This window comes from Mobula birostris, chromosome 2 (genome assembly GCF_030028105.1).
Source record: "Mobula birostris isolate sMobBir1 chromosome 2, sMobBir1.hap1, whole genome shotgun sequence".
NCBI lineage: Eukaryota > Metazoa > Chordata > Chondrichthyes > Myliobatiformes > Myliobatidae > Mobula > Mobula birostris.
In genome coordinates, this window is record NC_092371.1 from 55,716,904 (window position 1) to 55,736,502 (window position 19,599).

The following is a 19,599-nucleotide window of genomic DNA, read 5'->3' on the forward strand; positions in this document are numbered from 1 at the left end:
GCAGCGCATTTCAAGCACTTACTATCTGCGTTTAATCCTACCTCTGACTTCTCCTCCACTAACCTTAAAGGATTTCATCTGGTATTTGGCATAGCCACCCTGGGTATAAGGTGCTGGCTGTCCACTCTCTCAGTGTAGTGGGGAAGAGACAGTAGCTTACCTCTTTGCAGACTGTGAGCTTGTGACGAGGGTCTGCAGAAAGACGGAAGGGCTTGTGCTGTTTTTCATCCTGAGCAACTGTGACAGAGGCCTCTCTGATCTACAAGTTGTTCCTGGGGCACCCACGGAAACAAACATCAAGTGCTGCTGGTAGATCATTAACTTAGTGAAAGATGCTCTTTGGTCTGCCTGAAATTTGTTGGTCTACAAGCACATCGTAATGCCCGTAGAGGAAAGCTGCTGACATGCACATTCCAGGCTGCAGTAGTACCTGCAGAGGGATGAACTGAGACTTGTTGCAGCCACTGCAAGGGCTCTTGGGGAAGGACCATGGTGTAGGGTTCTTCTCCCACTGCAGAGGGAGGTGGTGGCCGAGGGGAGGAAGCCCTTCAATTATTGTAGTAGTTAGTATACCACCCCAGTGCGATTACTATGTAGGAATGTAATAGTAGGGAAAGCATTGTCCACGTATGTAAAGAATTATGTACTTTTGTCATTTTTATTATGAATAATTTGTATTTTGTTAAAAAAAGTGCCTCTATCAAGTCACCACTCATCCTCCTTTGTTTCAAAGAAAAAAGCCTTAGCTCGCTCAACCTTTCCTCATAAGATATTTTCTCTAATCTTGGCGGAATATTGGTAAATTGCCTCTGCCCTTTCACTGAAGCTTCCACATGCTTCCTTTTATGAGGCAGTCAGAATTGAACACAATACTCAGAGCCTTTTGCCGGATGTTTGCAAATATTGAGAGCTCATTTTGTCCATGAGATCCTCTGCCCGCACCTTGATTATATTTCTACTCAGTTCACTCTCCCGGCCATGACAGCTAATCATGTAAATTTTCCCTTCTTCCTGCACACTCTTTTCCTTCCAGTTAAATCATTCCCTCTGTAATCCCTCTTCCTGACCACCCTCTGTTCTTTAGAACTATTGCTCCCACTCCAAACACCCTTCTCTTTGCAAATTCCTTTAATGTGCTGTCACCTTTCAAATAATGTATATGCTCACTTTCCTGCAGCCTTATTTTTGAAACTTAAATCAAGTTCCTTCCTTTAGTGCAGTACCAGTCTACTCTTGCTAAAGCTGTAAATGAAATCTTGTTTCTCAGTGACACTGACGAAATAAAGCTTCTTATTATTCTAGATTAGCCTGCAGGCTTTGACACAGCTGCTTAAACCTTCTCTAATCCCATTTCTCCAGCATCCAAATGGGTGGGACTCATTTTTCCAGTTTTATTTCTGCAGTCACAGATACAAGGCTTTTCTTCCCATTCCTGTGCTGTTACCTCTCAAGTACTCCATGAATACACCGTCAGGAATCTCTAGTGATAGAAGAACAAGAGTGGGAAGAGAAACCATTACTCAGCTCCATCCTCCCCCTGGACAACATTATCCATAGCTACAACATACTTGAAAACACCTAGCACAACTACCTTTCCTGACTGATGCTAGCACTTAATTTATTCTGAGATCTAGCCTTGGAAGAGCAGGACTAAATGCTGGGAAGTGTCTTCTGTCTCAAGTCGTTGTCATATGCTGAACAACACCATTTGCAGTGGACACACCTGACTTGATTATATGACCAAAACTGCTTCCTTCCATAATATTGCCCCTGGTTGAGTTCACCTGCTGAAACCCCCTCATCCATGCCTCTGTAAACTCTGAATATGGCTAATTTAAAGGCTGCCTGGCGGGCCTCTCATTTTACACCCTTCACAGATCTGAGCTCTATTACTCCTATAATTTCACTTAACACCCACTTTGTTGCCAACCACCTTGATTTAAAATTCCCGTTCTTGTACTCGTGTCTTTGTCCAAACACTATCTCTGTTACTTAGAACTCTGCAAGATTTACTTGCTCCTCCAATTCTCGTTTCTTGGACATCCCAAGTTTAATCATCACGCCAGTAATAATCAACTGTTCAGGTCTTAAGAAATAGCAATCATTCTCTGATATTGTTTGCCTCCCACTCATCATCCTCATCCACAATATCCCAAAAATCCTACGTCTTTGATGAGCTGTTTCTAATTTTGTCCAAAATTGTTCTTATATATTGGTATTGAATTTTGCTTGATAGCACTCCAGTGAAGACCAAACGGACCTTTGCTAATTGCTACACAAGTTGTATTTGTGCTAAGTGACAAAACTGATTAGAAAGATAGAAGAGGAGAGCATACTAACAAAAGTTACAGGTTTCTTACTTCATATGTGGCTACTAACTTTGAGTCTCAATTAACTCCAATGCATCTGAGAAGCAACTTCTTAAAATGTTTTTTTTTAAAAACACTGCTTTGTCAAATCTATCTGTACTGACATCTAGTTTTGTTCGTGCCACTAGGTGGAGGCAAGTACACCACAGGGCAGTGTTTTAGCACATGTGCCAATTGGCTTCCATCCACAAAGCTGATTCTTTGTTCACAATCACGTGCTTTTTGAATCTGGGAATTGTAGCTTGACACAATGTTTTAATTTAAAACATGTCAAGCCAATATTTATTCTATAGTGTAATCAAGTAAAACTCGAACATTCCTTCAAGTTATTCTATTAAAATTATAAATACTTTTTAGTAGCGTGGCACTGTCAGCACTGAAGCTGTACATAAAGGGAAATCTTATTCACAAAAACGCATCAGCCACTGCTTTATACAGCTGCAGAGATGAGAAAAGTTCACAGCTCAGAAAGGGATGGATTGTACTTTCTAATAGGTTTTTAAATAAATCATAATGTTTTGCCCAATGTGAGGCATTATGCATATAATCATTTACTGTAGTCAGAACCAAAAGCGTGAGTAGAACTTAACATAGAACATAGTGCGCAGTACAGACCTTTTGGCCCGCAATGCTGTGCCAACCTTTTAACTTACTCTAAGATCAATCTAACCCTTCCCTTCTACATAACCCTCCATTTTTTAAATTATCCATAAACATTTTGTACGTTGAGGAGCATAAAACAATACTGGGCATTATTTTGTATTTCTCAAAGCCAGAATGAGTTTTAAATGGAAATTATATTTTCAGTCAGATTCATATATCAATGTCAGCAAGACCAAGGAACTCATTATTGACTTTTAGAGGAGGAAACCAGAGGTCCATGAGTTAGTCCTCGTTGGAGGATCAGAGAACTTTAAATTCCACGCTGTTATTATTTTGGAGGAATGTCCTGGGCTTGGCACATTAGTGCAATTACAAAGAAAGCACGGCAGTGCCTCTACTTCCTTAGGAGTTTGCAAAGATTCAAAAGACATCTAAAGCTTTGACAAAGTCCTGACGAAGGGTCTCGGCCTGAAACGTCGACTGCACCTCTTCCTACAGATGCTGCCTGGCCTGCTGCGTTCACCAGCAACTTTGATGTGTGTTGCTAAAACTTTGACAAACTTCTTTAGATGTGTAGTGGAGAGTACATTAACTGGTTGCATCACAGCCCAGTATGGAAACACCAATACCCTTGAACAGAAAACCCTACAAAAGATAGTGGATATAGTCTAGTCCATCATGGGCAAAGCTCTCCCCACCACTGAGCACATTTGTACGAAACGTCATTGCAAGAAAGCAGGACATGCTCTCTTCTCTCTGTTGCCATCAGGAAGAAAACACAGAGGCCTCAGGACTCACACCACCAGGTTCAGGAATAGTTATTCCCCCTCAATAATCAGGCTCTTGAATCAAAGGGGATAACTTCAGTCAACTTCACTTGCTCAGTCATTGAAACATTCCCACGAACTATGGACTTACTTTCAAGGGCTCTTCATCTCATGTTCTCGATATTTATGATGTATTTACGTATTATTATTTCTTTCTTTTTGTATTTCCACAGCTTTTGTCTTTTGCACACTGGTTGAACTCCTAACTTGGTGAGGTCTTCTTAATAATTCAGTTATGGTTATTATTCTACTATATATTTATTATGGTGGCAAGAAAATTAATCACAGGGTTGTATATGGTTAAATATATGTACTTTGATAGTAAATTTACTTTGAAATTTGATATCCTGTATTATTTTTCTAAACACACAAAAAATGTATAATGCTTCTGCATTTCAGATACTTAAATAAACTGAAGCTATTACAATAAGCTCAGTGATATAACATGCAATATTTCACTACTACATGATTTTATGTGACGTATCTTCAATATAAATTCAATTTGAAATTCCCAGTAAGCATCAAAATTCCTTGACTTCTGTTTGATTTCTAATATTCCAGAAGGACATCATCAGTAGGTAAACAGGCAACTGAGATATGTTGTGTCAAGATCTCTGAGGATCTAAACTGCTCCCAACATATTGATGCAGCTATAAAGAAGGCAATACAGCTGCTATATTTCGTTAGGAATTTGAAGAGATTTGGTTTGTCAACTAAGACACTTGAAAACTTCTATTGATGTACCATGGAGAGCATTCTGACAGGCTGTATCATTGTCTGGTATGGGGGGGGGAGGGGGGTGCTACTGCACAGGACCAAAAGAAGCTACAGAAAGTTGTAAAATTAGTTGGCTCCATCCTGGGTACTAGCCTCTGTAGTACCCAAGACAGCTTCAAGGAGCAGTGTCTCAGAAAGGTACTGTCCATTATTAAGGACCCCCATCTCCCAAGGCATGCCCTCTTTTCATTGGTACTGTCAGGAAGGAGGTACAGAAGCCTGAAGGCACACAATCAGCGATTCAGAAACAGCTTCTTCCCCTCTGCCATACAATTCCTAAATGGACCTTGAAGCCATGAACACTACCTCACTTTTTAAAAAATATATATTATTTCTGTTTTTGCACTGTTTTTTATCTATTCAATACACACACACACATATATATATACTGTGATTGGTTTACTTATTTTTATTTATTTATTCTTTCTATGCTATCATGTATTGCATTGTACTGCTGCTGCTAAGTGAACAAATTTCACAATACATGCTAGTGATATCAAACCTGGTTCTGATTCTGGTTCCTATTCCACAGAAATCAGAACATTATCCACCAGTAGATGCATTAAATTGGATCATATTGCACTGCTTTTTTTCCAGTGATTTTACCCAAAACAAATTGCAATAGTGACCAACAGTACCAAATCGTACCAACCACAAAATTGGGTGAGAACTACTGATTGCAATCTACGTGAGCTTGTCCAATGGCTGCTCAAAGTTTGGTGCATACCTAATGATGCAAATTATTTTAAATTTGTGCTTCTACCTTTACCGACATAAACTAGAGCACCTAGCTCTAGAAAGCGACATTTGTTGAACAAATAAAGGACAATATAAGCATAGTAGGTTGTGGTTTTCCAACAAATTGAAATTAAAATGTCACATTGCTGACACTTGGATGCTTCACACAGAAGACTCAGATAACAAATAATAGAGAACACCTCCAACAGTCCTTTTTGTGCTGAAATTAAGGAGTACAAGTTCAATGGTCATACTTCTTCATTCGGGTAAGATTTAGATCAGGCAGCACATACTGAAATGGTGCAGAGAGCTCTCTGTGATACACTGTATGATCTGGCAATGACACACAGCAGCCAGTGCAAGAGGCAAAGCAGTTCAGAGATCTAGGGCTGAGGGCCTGGAAGTTCTTGCAGAGACGGCCAGAGCAAGAGTAGCAGGACAAGGGTGGTGGTTTCTTTGGGAATTTTCCAGTATAACGTCTTCTCACCAAGTTAAGAAATTATACAATGCCCAGATGGGTAATTCAGAATTTGCTTATTAAGAGGCACACTTCTCAAGCAGTCTGCACGTTCAGAAGATTACCTTGAAAACAAGCAACCGCCCCCCATACTTCATTCGAGCTGAGCCTGAGGATGATGGAATATGGTGGAACAATACTGGAGGTGAAGTAGCAATGGAAGAATTGAATGGAAGAATGAACTGCCTGAATGGCTCAATGATCACATATTCCTGTGGTTCATCTCTGACCATAGGGAACATAGTTCTCTATACTGAAACAGCACCAGTTAATGAGCTTCTTCCACTCTGGAACCATAAGATAGCGAACAAACTTCTAGCATTACAAAATACAAAATGAGCCCTGAAAGATTTTTCTCTAAACACGCTATCCCCTATAAATCTGACTATTTTAATATGTCTTCACTCGCCTCTAAACTAATATGTCCTCTATAATGGTAAGCATTTTATCGCCCATTTCTCCAGTGGCTGGCCTCATTGTCTACTGGGAGGAAAATCAAACAAATTTTCCATTGCAATGGGTGAGTTGCTTTAACTTCCTTTCTATGACCCTTTAAAGGCCATCTGAGACTGGCATCATCCCGGCCTTCTGACCCACCCTCTTCATGAAATGGTGAGCTAGTTACCTTAGTTGGATCTTGGAAACTGAATACTGCTTAAAACATTGCTCTGAGGGTACTTTTTCTCTAAACAAATAAACTTAATAACTGCAGGTCAATCAAGTCAAATGGGTCTTTAACTAAAGATAGTACGTATTTACTGAAGCTTACCTTCACAGCAGTCCTGCCACATCCGCAGGTCGATTTGAGGAATTTCCCTGCAGTTGACAAAGCCCTGAGGATAATTTGCCATTCTGAAGACATCAGGTTGAACTTGCTGGATGTTGTCGCCGTTGTCACAAATGACTCGCGCAAGCGAAGCTTGCTTTATCTGAGTCAACTGGGCTGGAGTGAAGACTCCTGGATTTTCATACCAGAATCTGAGCAAATAAAAATGTGTCCCATCATCTCACCAATTCTCAAAAAAGATTTTGGACCTTGTGAGTGGGCAAGTCTTTATCCTCAGTGGAAAGTTCACAGCATGTTAAAAAAAATTGCTCACCAAGATCCCAATCTGTTAATTGTTCTACTGGGAGCTTTGGCAATGGTACCAACATAACAATTAAAAGCAACTAACAGTGCTTTGCCTAGATATCTAAAATATTGGTAAAATGTTACAACTTACTTTCCTGTAATATTAAAGAAACTCTTCAAGAGATCACTTTAAGTTGTCATTAAGTGATTAATAGCCCAAATAAAGTTTACTGATGCAAACTTTCACTTGGTCTGGCCTTTCAGAGACATCTTGGACATTCTTTTCCTCAGAACTTGAATATTTTGATCTCCAATAACTTAGATTCACACTGTCCTAAAAGTACACTCAATGATAATGTAAAACTACAAAAGAATGGGTTTATTAAAAAATCCAGTTTACCAGCTGGAGAACAGTTCAAAATACTTTAGGCTGTTGCTATTTTAAATGCAGGATTTTCTTTTTTAGTTATACTAACCATTGCAATGCTGAATCACACAGACAAAGACTATCTTATTCTGTCTTTAGATTATTAAAGAGACTACAGTTTGCATCAGCATTCCTGAGCCAAACATTGCATGTCCATCCAGAAAGTATTTGAGCATGCAGGCTCTCAATTAGCACAAAGTCTGGCTTAGACACGTTTTCCACTTCCGTCCTAACAAGATTCAGCAAAAGCATAGAGTCAAACTAAAGGATGCATGATTCAACATGGGGGAGGGAGATACTAATTGGTGTTGGTAGTGTGGAATTGTGAGGGTCAAATTTACGAGCAAGAGATGTAGGTATGGTGTTGAAACAAAATTCTTTTTAAAGCCCTGATCTTGCCTTCTGCAGTAACATGTAAAGAACAGATGAAGAGATGAGTTCATGTGAATCAAATAGGTTCTGTTATTTGTGCTCTCTGTTTGATGACTGCTATTTTCTAGAATGGAACACAATGCAAGATTCTGGAAGGCTATTATAAAATCACACCTTACTAGAAGTTTCCATGATTTGTTTGAAGTTTAAGAGGTCAAGATCACTCTGTAAAATGTGTTAATCCCAAAATGGCTTTACAGCATTTTCAAAACTTAACAATGTGCCTCCATCAGTCAGTTCCCTCAACCTGCAAATTGCATCAATATACTTTACAATTTGTTTTTTTTATCTCTGCAACATCCTATGAAAACAGAATGAAATATTCCAGTAACGTAAAATAAACTAGATGTAAGAAGCATACCTTACTGGGATTGACAAGCTAAACAGTGGTCTAAACACCCACATTTTACAAAAACTTTTCCAGTTATTAATTGATATGGTCTCAGAGGCAGCAAAGCACATCATCCTGCTGGAGCTGACAGTGCCGTCTGGAGGAGGTCTATGAGAAGAAGCTTACCAAATGCAAGAAACCGTTCAGCGACTGTCAGAGGCAGTGCATGCCCCTGCTGAAGTGGGTTTACTGGGCAGTCTCTTCACAAAGCCCTCAATGCACTGGGCATCGTTGGTACAAGGAGGCAGAGAGCCATCAACAACATCACTGAGGCAGCAGAGAAAGCCTCAAGAAGGGTCTGGATGAAGAGAGCAAGTCCATGGTGATCTGCAGCACATGCTTCCTGAACACAAGTCGTGTCTTGATCAACCACGGCTGGGTCGCCTGGGTGAGGTTATCTGGTGTTGAAAGACCCGAAACACCCGATGACCCCAGAATACATCACTGATGATGTGTTCAGAGCATCGTGAATGTAGTCTTCAAATTATATATTAAAAAAATCTGTAAGTGGTTTATGGACACTTCAATATAAATTACATTCTTTTTCAGTTGATCCCTTAACAGAAATGTTGCATATTTACCTGTCTCCCTCTCTTAGTCTACGAAATTGAGTACTAAGCAGGCAGAGAAGCGTTGGTCCCACCCTCGTCCCAGGTATCAGATCTTCCACCATCAGAGCAGGCCATAGGTCTATGTTCCGTGGGGTACCATACAGCCTGCAACATTAAGATTACAGCATTAAAATTAATTACTGGGTAACATGACTTATGTTAATCAGCCAGTTTGAGATTCTCAGCATCCAGTCTCAAAAAAAAACATTTGAAAGCTGTTGGGCTTGGTAGTGCGACAAAATGCAGGCATTCCATGCTGAACTGTGATTCCGGGTAGCAATCACTAAAATAACATACACATAATGTATTTTAGCATGAAAAGTTATAAAATGTCACATCAGATATATAGCAACATTGATCATTTTAAATAGGGTCTCAGAACAAACCTAATATAGATTAAAAGTGGCTAAATAAATAATTTTTTATCTTTTACGATGAATGAAAGGATTTATCAAACTAAGATGGAGAGAGCTGAGCATCGCATAGAGCGAGCGAAATCGGCTCTCGCCTCCGATCTGGGCTGGTGCTTAAATGGTCTAAGTAGTGATTCGCACCTCGTAGTAGGAGCCAGCTGCAACAAAAGGCTCCAGACCTGGACCATGCCACTCTGCAACTCACTTCGGGCCCAAATTCTGTTGCCCAGCCTGAAGCCGCTATCAAGCTCTTCAGATCAGCTCAGCGCCCAGAAGGATCAAACCTCTCAACCGGGCCAATTGAGTGAGCATCAGAACCCCTCTGCCTGGGCCCCGACTTTCGGTGCCTGGAACAATCCAATCTCGCTCCCAGGCCAGCTGTACGGGCATTGGAACTCTACCTGTAATGTTTCTGCAACACACCACCTAGGTTCATCCCCTGAGCTTGCCTTGTCGTCACTCACCCCTTCATGGTTTGCAGCAATAAGTTAACATCATTTACCACAGAAAAGGTGTTATAAGTGATATTTTTAGTTGGATTTCTTGTCTTTTTGACTACCAGAAGCTGTTGCACACGTTTGGTAGCGCCATCTTAATCAGAAGTCATTTCTGACCTAAATCAGCAATTTATCATAATTGTATCAATGAACTTCCAATCTGCAACATTATGCAAATTAAACAAACGAGTCAATATGGAGCTAGGCGTATCATTTACATTATCAAGGTACTTCCTAATGACCACATGTTGCAAACAATTTCACTAGTGTGAATACAGTCTATATATGCTTTGATAAAGGATCTATAACCAGAAGGTTTCCTATCTAAAACATACGATGACAAATATCGACAGATATCTACTTAAGTATAAAAGGGGAGGTGATCCTTAAAAAGAATCAGAGTGCCTTTCAAATAATGATTTTTATTTCTTGATCATGACTTTATCTGTAAACAGTCTTACAACTATTGCCTATCAATAGTGTCCTGCTTATTTTGCCTATAACTCCCTTGAAATAGTCTCAACATAATTAAAACACAGCATGAGGATTATCAGGAAAGCAACACTGGCAAGGGGTTGTTGCACAAGTCAAACTGAGAGGAGATTGGGAAAGCCATCAATTTCAATTGTAGGCCCACTCTGAAACTAAGTAACTTGGAACAACCTTAAATGTTGATCAAAGGGATCAGGTGAATACAACATGATTTGGTAAATGCCATTTTGTTTTTAGGTAGATTCCTCAGTCTAAGATGGTACGAGTTCAAGCTGTCAAATTCCCATTCCTAGTCAATATTGACCAGTTGAAAAAAGATTGGATATGATTTGCTCCAGGTTGGGAGATTTCTCCCAAGGATACAGTAATAATAATCAAAATAGGAAAAAGAAGGATATTTGCATTGGTCAATAATGCTAGTGTAGTTGGAGTATTCCAATTTATACTTCATCCTGTGCAGTAATATAAAAACAGTGCTCTTGGAATGACAAGTGGAAAAGTTGAAGTAACTTTATTTTTAATACTCAGTACAATAGGAGCACATGTTCTATTACAAAAGCTGTATGGTATTTTGTCCGCTTACCTTTCTAGCTTTCTTCGAATCTCTGGGTTCTTGATCTCATTTTTTAAATCCTCAAAATCGTGTGCTGACGTGAGGTTACAGAAAACTCTGTAGTCGTTATAGGGAGGTATTCCATGATCACGCCCACGCTGGATATTCATGGCTGCCAAGTCCAGGGAGACAGCATGCACCATGGAAAATAACTTCTCTGTGAGCTCCAAATTCAAAAGTTCCGTTGGAACCCTCATTTTCCCAGCGACAGCAAACAGTCCACGAAGAAGTGGATCTACACCACCCTCTTGGATGAGTCTGAATGGCGAGAAGAAAGCTTTGTGCAGTGGAAGGTGTCCTTCAGGAATTGGTTGGAAGGATTCATTTAAGCGATAGAGAATCGGATTGACAAGAGTGTGACCAAAGCGAAAAGCTGCTGTTGCAAAAGCATTGACAATTCCAGCATTGATATTTGGATTGTAGCCCTTGTAGTCCCCTATCATTTTCATTCCAACGTCTCCTAAGATCTTGGTTAGCCAGTGTTCATATGTGATATGCTGCATTTGTGCAGCAACTATTTTGCGTGCTTCATGATAAACGGTATCACCATCCCAGTGTGGATTGAGTTTCCCAAGCTCTTCTGCAATGCGGTTGTGTTCACGGAACCACAGGGTGTGCACTGCTGTCAAAGCAATATGCTCATTGGATCTATGATCCCCAGCAAGGAAGCATGGAATAGGGCTCTCATTCATATCCCGCATACACTCTGTTGGTGGGCCTGTGGCAAAAGGCAACAAATGCTTGCCAGATTTTTGGACAACCTGACCAGACTTTAACAAACCACGCTGACTGGTTAGATCCCTTAACTCTTGTGACTCGTGTTCTGTACTTCCATAAACATTTGAAGCATCAATATAGGATGTCAAGTGATTGATCTGCTCCCTTGGGTAAACTGAGTTCATCAGCAGGGAAGTCATCCCACTGCCACACACAGGACTAGATCGCACGAAGAACATGCACCGGCCATTCTTCACACGAGGATCATCATCTGGGATTAACACCGGAAAGCATGGAGGATCATTGGTGCAGAATTTGTTGCATGGTTCCCCGTCGGAAAACCGAGACATACTGAGCGCTGCCACCGTCAGGTCCAGGTCATGGTCTAGAAACTGGCCCCACTGCATTAACAAGTGCGTATATTGGTCATCAGGAGAGATTGCTTCGGTGCCAATCATTGTGGTGGAAACGAGGCGAGGTAGTGGAAGAGGGTGCTTGCTCTCCTCTGGGTTCACACTGGAGCCTCTGGGAAGGTTAAACCCATTTTCATATACAGGCTTGAGAAGTCTTTCAAAAGCAGTAAGTGATGCTCCCCACATCGGGTGCTGCAGGTTATTGCAGGTGCCATCATGTGTTCTGTACTTTTGGTGAAAGCAAATATTCATGCAGTCAGGGGAACGTCTGTGAGTTATACAGCCTGAGATATTGGCAATCATGTTCAGGTATCGTGGAGAGACCAGATCATTATAACGGTAACCTGAAGATGAAATGTTAAAACATCAGAAACAACAATGTAAAAAAAATCACAGATACTGGAAATCAAATAAAGAGCGTTGGAGATACTCAGCAGATCAAGCGTCATTGGCAGTGTGAGGAATTTTAACATCTAACTCTTCATTAGAATGGAGAAAGTGAGAAAGCAGTGTGTGAAGTTGCAGGAAAGTGGGAAGGATACAATAAAGGGAACGTCTGTGATAAGGTTATCCAGGTGATACACTTTCTTATTTGCCTAGTTAACAGATCGATGAGGCCGATGAAAGAGAAAAAAAAGCCCACAGCACAAAGCTTCTGCTGGGAATTAGAGACAAAAGAGAAGGCTGAAAATTATGCATCAGCCAGACTTGTGGAGAGAAAAAAATCTGAGATAAAGTTTCATGTCCATGTGTCAGAACTATTTCTGAAAGAACAAGGAAATGTTGGTTATCTGAAATTATCAAATTCAGTTCTAAGTCCCAGGGTCAATAACATGCCTCATCTTCCGTTTAGGTATTTTTTAGCCAATGTGTATCACCTGGGCAACTTTGGTCTCAACCCTATTACAGATATTTCCTCTGCTGTCTCCACCCCACCCTCTCCCTGCAACTTAAACATGCTTGTTTTCTCACGTTCTACTCCTGATGAAGGATCACTCACCTGAGATTTTAACTTGGTTCTTTTTACCACTGATTTTCAAAAAATTCTTTTACTAAACGGTTGTAGGTTCTATAATACACAAATGATTCTTTAGCTTGAGGTAATACTTTCAGTTGGAGTTGAGAAAGAGGTAAGTTGTAGATTTTTTTTCCTTTTGTAAGAGACTTTACTTAATTTTGAAGAACTTAACTAATATGGAAGCAAGAAAACAAAGAAGGATTTGCTACACAGAACTGTGAGATATTAGGAAAGAGATCGAGGAATATCAGTTAACACAGTTTAGAGGCAGCCAAAATGATACAGGGATAACAACTCATTCCATACAGATGCAGAAACATTTGTATCGTTGTATTAGTTAAACGTAATTGGTGCAGATCTAGCCTCCAACACCAAGGCAGGATGTACTGGATTTCGTAAGGTACAGTGGCATGGGACAGCCTAAAGGAACTGCAAAGTTCAGGGAAGTTAGTCTCAGTATTTTAATAGAATCTAGAGCTTTCATAGCTATAAAAAGCTCTAGTGAAGCTGATATAGACGCACTGGTCTCTGTTACAGTAGGCATGAGAACACATTAAAATTATGCAAACATAACAAGGCATTCTGTAACTCAAAGGGTAATGAAATTATAAATTGCCAGGGAGAACCCTTTAAAGTGGCATACAGATAATAAGATTATAATGGCAATGAGATCAAAGAACTTGATGAAAAGAGAGGAAGTGGAATTATCCATCAAAGAGAATTGGGTTTATTGGGTCTATTGGTTAGTTTTCTATTCCTAATTTTTTACTTTCTCTGATATGTTCAGCATCAGACACATTAATTCTAGCTTTTATTATTTGCATCTTTTCTGTGAGCATTTTCATTTTGTGAATAAACACATTTCATTTTCTTTTGATCTATTTTCTTTGGCTTATTTCAATTATTTTTGTATGATTAATCACAACTCTTTTATTTAATCCTCTTTTTAAAACCTTTTGTCCCAGTTGTTTACCATTTTAATTTTACACTATAGCAAGCTGTCTGACATATATTCTGTTCTTTTCCCCATCAATTGGTTCAGTACTAGTTAGGATGTCCTTTGGCTTCCAGTCAAAACTGATGATCTATAGGTGAAATGTTTTATTTCTTATTGGGCTGTTGGGGTGGTTGACAGTGCCCATTCACCTGAGAGGAAGATGGAAATCTAGAAATCTGTGCTCCTGAAGCACTACAGTGAAGGTATTCCCAAAGTACTGTTTAGGCATAGGTTGGGATGGTGTTTCCCTAGCTGAGGAACATACAGAAGGGCTACTGGCATATATCCTGTGTAATTGTGTTCCATGGAATTTTAAACTTCAGTATTTATTTCCTACAGAAACTTCCAAACTATAAAACAAAAACATGCATAATAAAGATTTCATAGTTTCTTAATGTAGCTTTGGCAAAATTCCCACAACATTGTTGGATATTGGACACGATACTTGTACTAATGCAGGTAAAGGATTAGTGCAAAAGCTTTACCATCATCACATGATTTGCTCTTGTCACGTACTTATATTGTTAAGGTTCACTGTTAGTCCTTGTTGAACATGCTCCTGAATCAACTGCAGAGTTCTCTCAAAGATTTCACCCGCTCTCGCTGCCTCCACAGTATAGGGGTCACGCGGGTAACGGAATAAGGCCAGCAGGTCATTTGGGGTGCGTGGGCGCCTGTCAAATACAAGCCAGAACTTCAATTTTGAAATATTTAGCTAATGACAAGCTAGAATATCATTCATCACAACATGAGAGAGTGTTTGGTGTGCACAGACAGATATTTAGGATTTACAGCGAGAGCACCGGCTCCACAAACACTACCCTCCAAGATCGATTGCTGTAGGATCAAACACTGTTTTGTGGCCAGGTGGTGTTGCCTCATAACTCCAGGGACCCAGGTTCCACCCTGATCAAGGGTGATGATGATGAAGAGGATGGATATGTGTGAGCGTGTGTGTTTCCACTGAATGCTCCAGTTTCTCTCCCACATCCGAAGAGCATTCTGATTATCCCTTAATTTAGGCATGTGATACAGATCCAAAGAGTTGATAGATTTGTCAGGGAAAAGAGATTAGATGGAAAATAAGAGGGGAGTGGGGCTGGAAGGGCTGATTGGCCTGGAACTAGCACAGACCTGACTGGTCAAATGGCCTCCTTCTGTACAATGCTATGCAAGTAGTCATTGGCTGCCCACCTAGACATCATGGATAATGCTTAGAATACAGCAATATGGTTGGTCCTTCATTGCAGAGGAGAAATCTTCAGCGTTCACAGAGACCACTTGCTCGACCCAGTGTGAACATAATTTGTGACAGCTGTTGCGAGGTCTACTTCACAGTCTTTGCTTTGTAAAAGGAAGACTTCCCACAATAAATGAGACTGAAACATATGTGCAGCGTAACCCAAAACAAATGAGTACTGTTATGAATTGAAGCTGGAGCAACACAAACGTCTTTGAGATGCTCCTCAGCACAGACTCTCAGCAGTAACAAAGCATGAAGCCTAATAACTCAAAATAAAATGATGATATTCAGATGAGGCCTTTCCACCATCCAAATGCTTAATTAACTACAGATACAAAGACTGCAAGTGAACTATCATGATAATAATTTCACAGCTTCACAAAATATGCAAATTTAGTTTCTTCTGAGAAAATCAAATAAACAGATCCATGTCATACTTGAAAACTGAGGTAACAGCATTTAAACGTATTCCTGGATGTACATTGTGGATAGATAAAGGAATCAGGAAGGTTTTAGGGACACTCAGCAGTGCAGCAATTAATGCTGCTGCCTCATTTTTCCAGGGAGCTACAGTACATTCCATCCAATACAGAGCCTGCACATTCTCCCAGTTACTGTGTGGGATTTTGCTGAGTGCTCTGATTTAGAACATAGACCATAAAAAACCTACAGCACATGACAGGCCATTTGGCCCACAATGTTTTGCCGACCATTTAACCAACATGGATCTCCTCCCACGTTCCAAATTTGCCTCGATGTATTAACCAGTGACAGTAAATTACCCCTCTGTATAGGTAAGTGGCTAAATAAAATTAAAGGGGAGTTGATCGGCACGAAGGTTACCGGGAAACGGGATTACAGGAAGCTGGCATGGAAGTGAAAGGTTGAACAACCTCCTTCTGTATTGTACATACAGGGGTCATCGAAGGAAAAAATATGGTTATTTACATGTGGAAGGTTAGGCTCTGACCTTAAAAATTAAAACATATCAGGTAGGTTCCCTTTGGTTCCTTCAGCAAATATACACCACCATACCTTTTTAAAAAAAAATTCTTTACTCCATAAGCTCTCCATGTAAATTGATACTTTAGGAATCTGATTCCTAATTGACTGAGAGGCACGCTTGTGCTACAACAGTAAACTTGAAGTACAAAATGAGAAAGCTAAGTCTGATTCTATTTTAACTCAACACTCACAAATGTGAATTGCAGGACTGATATAGTGGCTGACCTTTCTTACTATAAATCGTGGGCTCTATCCAGATCATTGTACAGAGAAAAACCATTAAAGCTATTGTACCTGTGCAACCATGTCAGAAGAGTTATCCCACTAATTGCACTTCCCTGCTCTCCTAGCATTGTCTTGCAATTTCATAGAACATAGAATAGTACAGCACAGCACAGGCCCTTCAGCCCACAATATTGTGCTGACCCTTAAACCCTACCTCCCATATAACCCCCAGTGTGGGCACGTGGCCAAGTGGTTAAGGCATTGGACTAGCGACCTGAAGGTCGTGAGTTCGAGCCCCAGCCGAGGCAACGTGTTGTGTCCTTGAGCAAGGCACTTAATCACACATTGCTCTGTGACGACACTAGTGCCAAGCTGTATGGGTCCTAATGCCCTTCCCTTGGACAACATTGGTATCGTAGAGAGGGGAGACTTGCAGCATGGGTAACTGCTGGTCTTCCATACAACCTTGCCAAGGCCTGTGCCCTGGAGAGTGAAGACTTTCCAGGCGCAGATCCATGGTCTTGCAAGACTAACGGATGCCTTAAAAAAAAATAACCCCCCCTTAAATTCCTCCATAAACCTGTCTAGCAGTTTCCCCTTTTTCTAATTCCAGTGCCATTCAATCCATCTCCATCCTGTCAGGCATCTCTGATCATAACAATTCACTGTGTAAAATCAATTCTCATCAGTCAGCACTAAACATTGCCCCTCTTGTACTCAGGTGACTTGGCACAATTCGACTTAGTTAGTTTAATCCATCTAAAATTTGAAGGATATAACTTGTTATTTTATTAAAAATTGGTATTTTGACACATTTGCTTTTGTGCTTTTGGAGGGTGGACTGCAGGTACATTGCAATATCTTTTAGGAATGCACCCCATATTACTATCTTCTAATTATTGTAAATGTTTTTTAATTAATAAAAATCACATCTCTACTTCCAGTATTTGAACGAAAAGTAATTAAGCTTGCATGCAAGAGAACTGCATTCTTTACTTCTATTTTCTACAGAATTCTCCCATCAATAGTAGCTGAATGGTTAACAGTTACTACTTTGTGGAGTGAGCCAAATGAGGTCAGGGTTCGCTGCTAGATAACAGACCCAGAACAGATACTGCGGTTTCAAAGTGCTTTATTGTTGTTCATGGGCCTTCTAGACCCAAGTTGAACTCATATAAAATGACAAGCTAGAATGCAACATCTTGTTAATACATTAACCTCATGGGAAACGTACGGATTAGTAACTGGCGACTAGCCCCCTTGAGGATGTTCCATTATTCAATTAGATCCTAGCTGATCTACATCTGCACTCAATCAGTACACTTGGTTCCTTATCTCTTAATATCCTAGCCTCATAAAACATTCTTAGTTCTGACATTTTCAGCAGAACCTAACTTCATATGTTTTTTTTTGGGGGGGGTGAGATTTCCATCTTTTTACTATTATTTGTGTGAAGACCTAGTTTTACTTTTGAATGTTTTAAAATTGTAAAGTCATGCTCTTATTTTGGACTCCTTCAGCACAGAAGATGCATTGAATCCATCTTCCCTGTGAACTTCTTCAAAACACTTTAGTTAAGTCACACTATAACCTTGTGTAGTTAAATTAAATCATCATGCAATTCAGTCTCATAATTTAATACCTTCATCTGAGAATCCTTCTGGTGAAATGTATTTATTCTGATCCATTTGTAAATGATTATTTCCTTGCCATGGATGCTTTAAAGCGTAAAAAAAACTGCTGAGTACATAAACATTTTATAGCATTCCCAAAATCTTCAGGCAAATTTTGTGTAACATTTAAAATAATTTGGGTTTATCAAAGAATTTGGTCTCAGTGATAAAACTGGGAGGACCCCATGTGTTTCTACTCAGACATCTAAAAGATAGAGCCATTTTTAAAAATAAATTCATGTGAGAATGGTTCACAGCTGAATAAATAGAGGCAGTGCTCAGTCATTTTAATATGTTCACCACATGATACAAACATTAAAGACAAAATGCAATCAGTGCTTGAAATCATCATACATTTGACAAAATTTGCACAGCGGAAGCATAATATTAATGTTCATGACTATATGTGCATTTACTGTATTTATACTCATAAAAGACTTAACATTTTTTCACACATGAAGGAATTTGTGAACATGTTTGCTTAAGTCAACGAGAGATTTAGAGATCATTGAATCCTTACTTGTCAAACAAATCCCTTCGTGTTGAATTAATTGCACTGTCAATGCTATTAATAGCTTCCTGGAGAGACTCTTCAACAAAGGTGTCACCAGTTCGCCCACCTTCCAGCGCTGAAAAATGCATCAAAAACAGATACGTACAAAAACAATCTTGTTTAGTTCCTTTCCCACACACAAAAAAAATTGATGAAGGACAAGAGAGACCTCAACATCAGCTGCAACACTAAACAACAGATGGCATACAGCTTTACACACTATCAGTCTCTTAACAGCTTGCACATGGTTTCAGTTGTGGGGCCCCTTTTCATTCAAATTCATGGGGTAATTAGGAGTCTGACAATTAACAGTGTTTGGGGGAGCCTTGGCCAATGAAGGCAAACTCACAAATACCCATTGTTTTCTGTAACTACCTCAGTGGTGTAAAATTCAGCTTCCCAGCAGTTAATAATCAAGATTTATAAACTGCAATGCGAATATAAAACTAAAATAATCCCTGCTGTGAATCGTTAGCAGTGACTTTTTAAAATGTTCCTATTATTGTAAATTAATTTTGTTTATTTTTCTTCTGTAGCCAACTTTTCTCCCTTAACAATTTAAAAACTGAAATTGCTATTTCTTTGTCATATGTTGTCTGCTGGTCAGTATCGATAGTCCCACTGGCACTCCTGAAGACTCAGTGGTCTGGGTCGCAAGCCAGAGTATCTATGGTAATGAACAGATTTAAAATTACTATTGTTAATGTCTCTGCATATTCTGTTCATACTTCTGATTACATATGTACATAAAAATGTGTAGGCCTCTACTATGTAGATGATTGGTGTTGGGATGTGGGGATTATTGGTAGTATTAAGCAACACTCACAACACGTTGGAGGAGCTCAGCAGGTCGGGTAGCATCTGTGGAAACGATGAGTCGATGTTTCGGGCCAGAACCCTTCGTCAGGACTGAAGAGGGAAGGGGCAGAGGCCCTATAAAGAAGTTGGGGGGAGGGTGGGAAGGAGAAGGCCGGTA

At 39.9% G+C, this 19,599-nt stretch overlaps 1 protein-coding gene across 3 annotated transcripts in view; it reads right to left on the reverse strand.

The window, feature by feature from the left end:
• The window catches only part of LOC140186793 (peroxidasin homolog), a 271,446-nt gene that overhangs the window by 23,613 nt on the left and 228,234 nt on the right, over window positions 1-19,599 (reverse strand). For all 3 annotated transcript variants that reach the window (XM_072241373.1, XM_072241381.1, XM_072241390.1), the window contains exons 15-19: window positions 18,591-18,699; window positions 14,441-14,598; window positions 10,750-12,253; window positions 8,735-8,869; window positions 6,601-6,809 (exon numbers count right to left, since the gene is read on the reverse strand). In XM_072241373.1, the coding sequence (XP_072097474.1) occupies window positions 6,601-6,809; window positions 8,735-8,869; window positions 10,750-12,253; window positions 14,441-14,598; window positions 18,591-18,699 (2,115 nt within the window). The remainder of the gene's footprint in view (window positions 1-6,600; window positions 6,810-8,734; window positions 8,870-10,749; window positions 12,254-14,440; window positions 14,599-18,590; window positions 18,700-19,599) is intronic.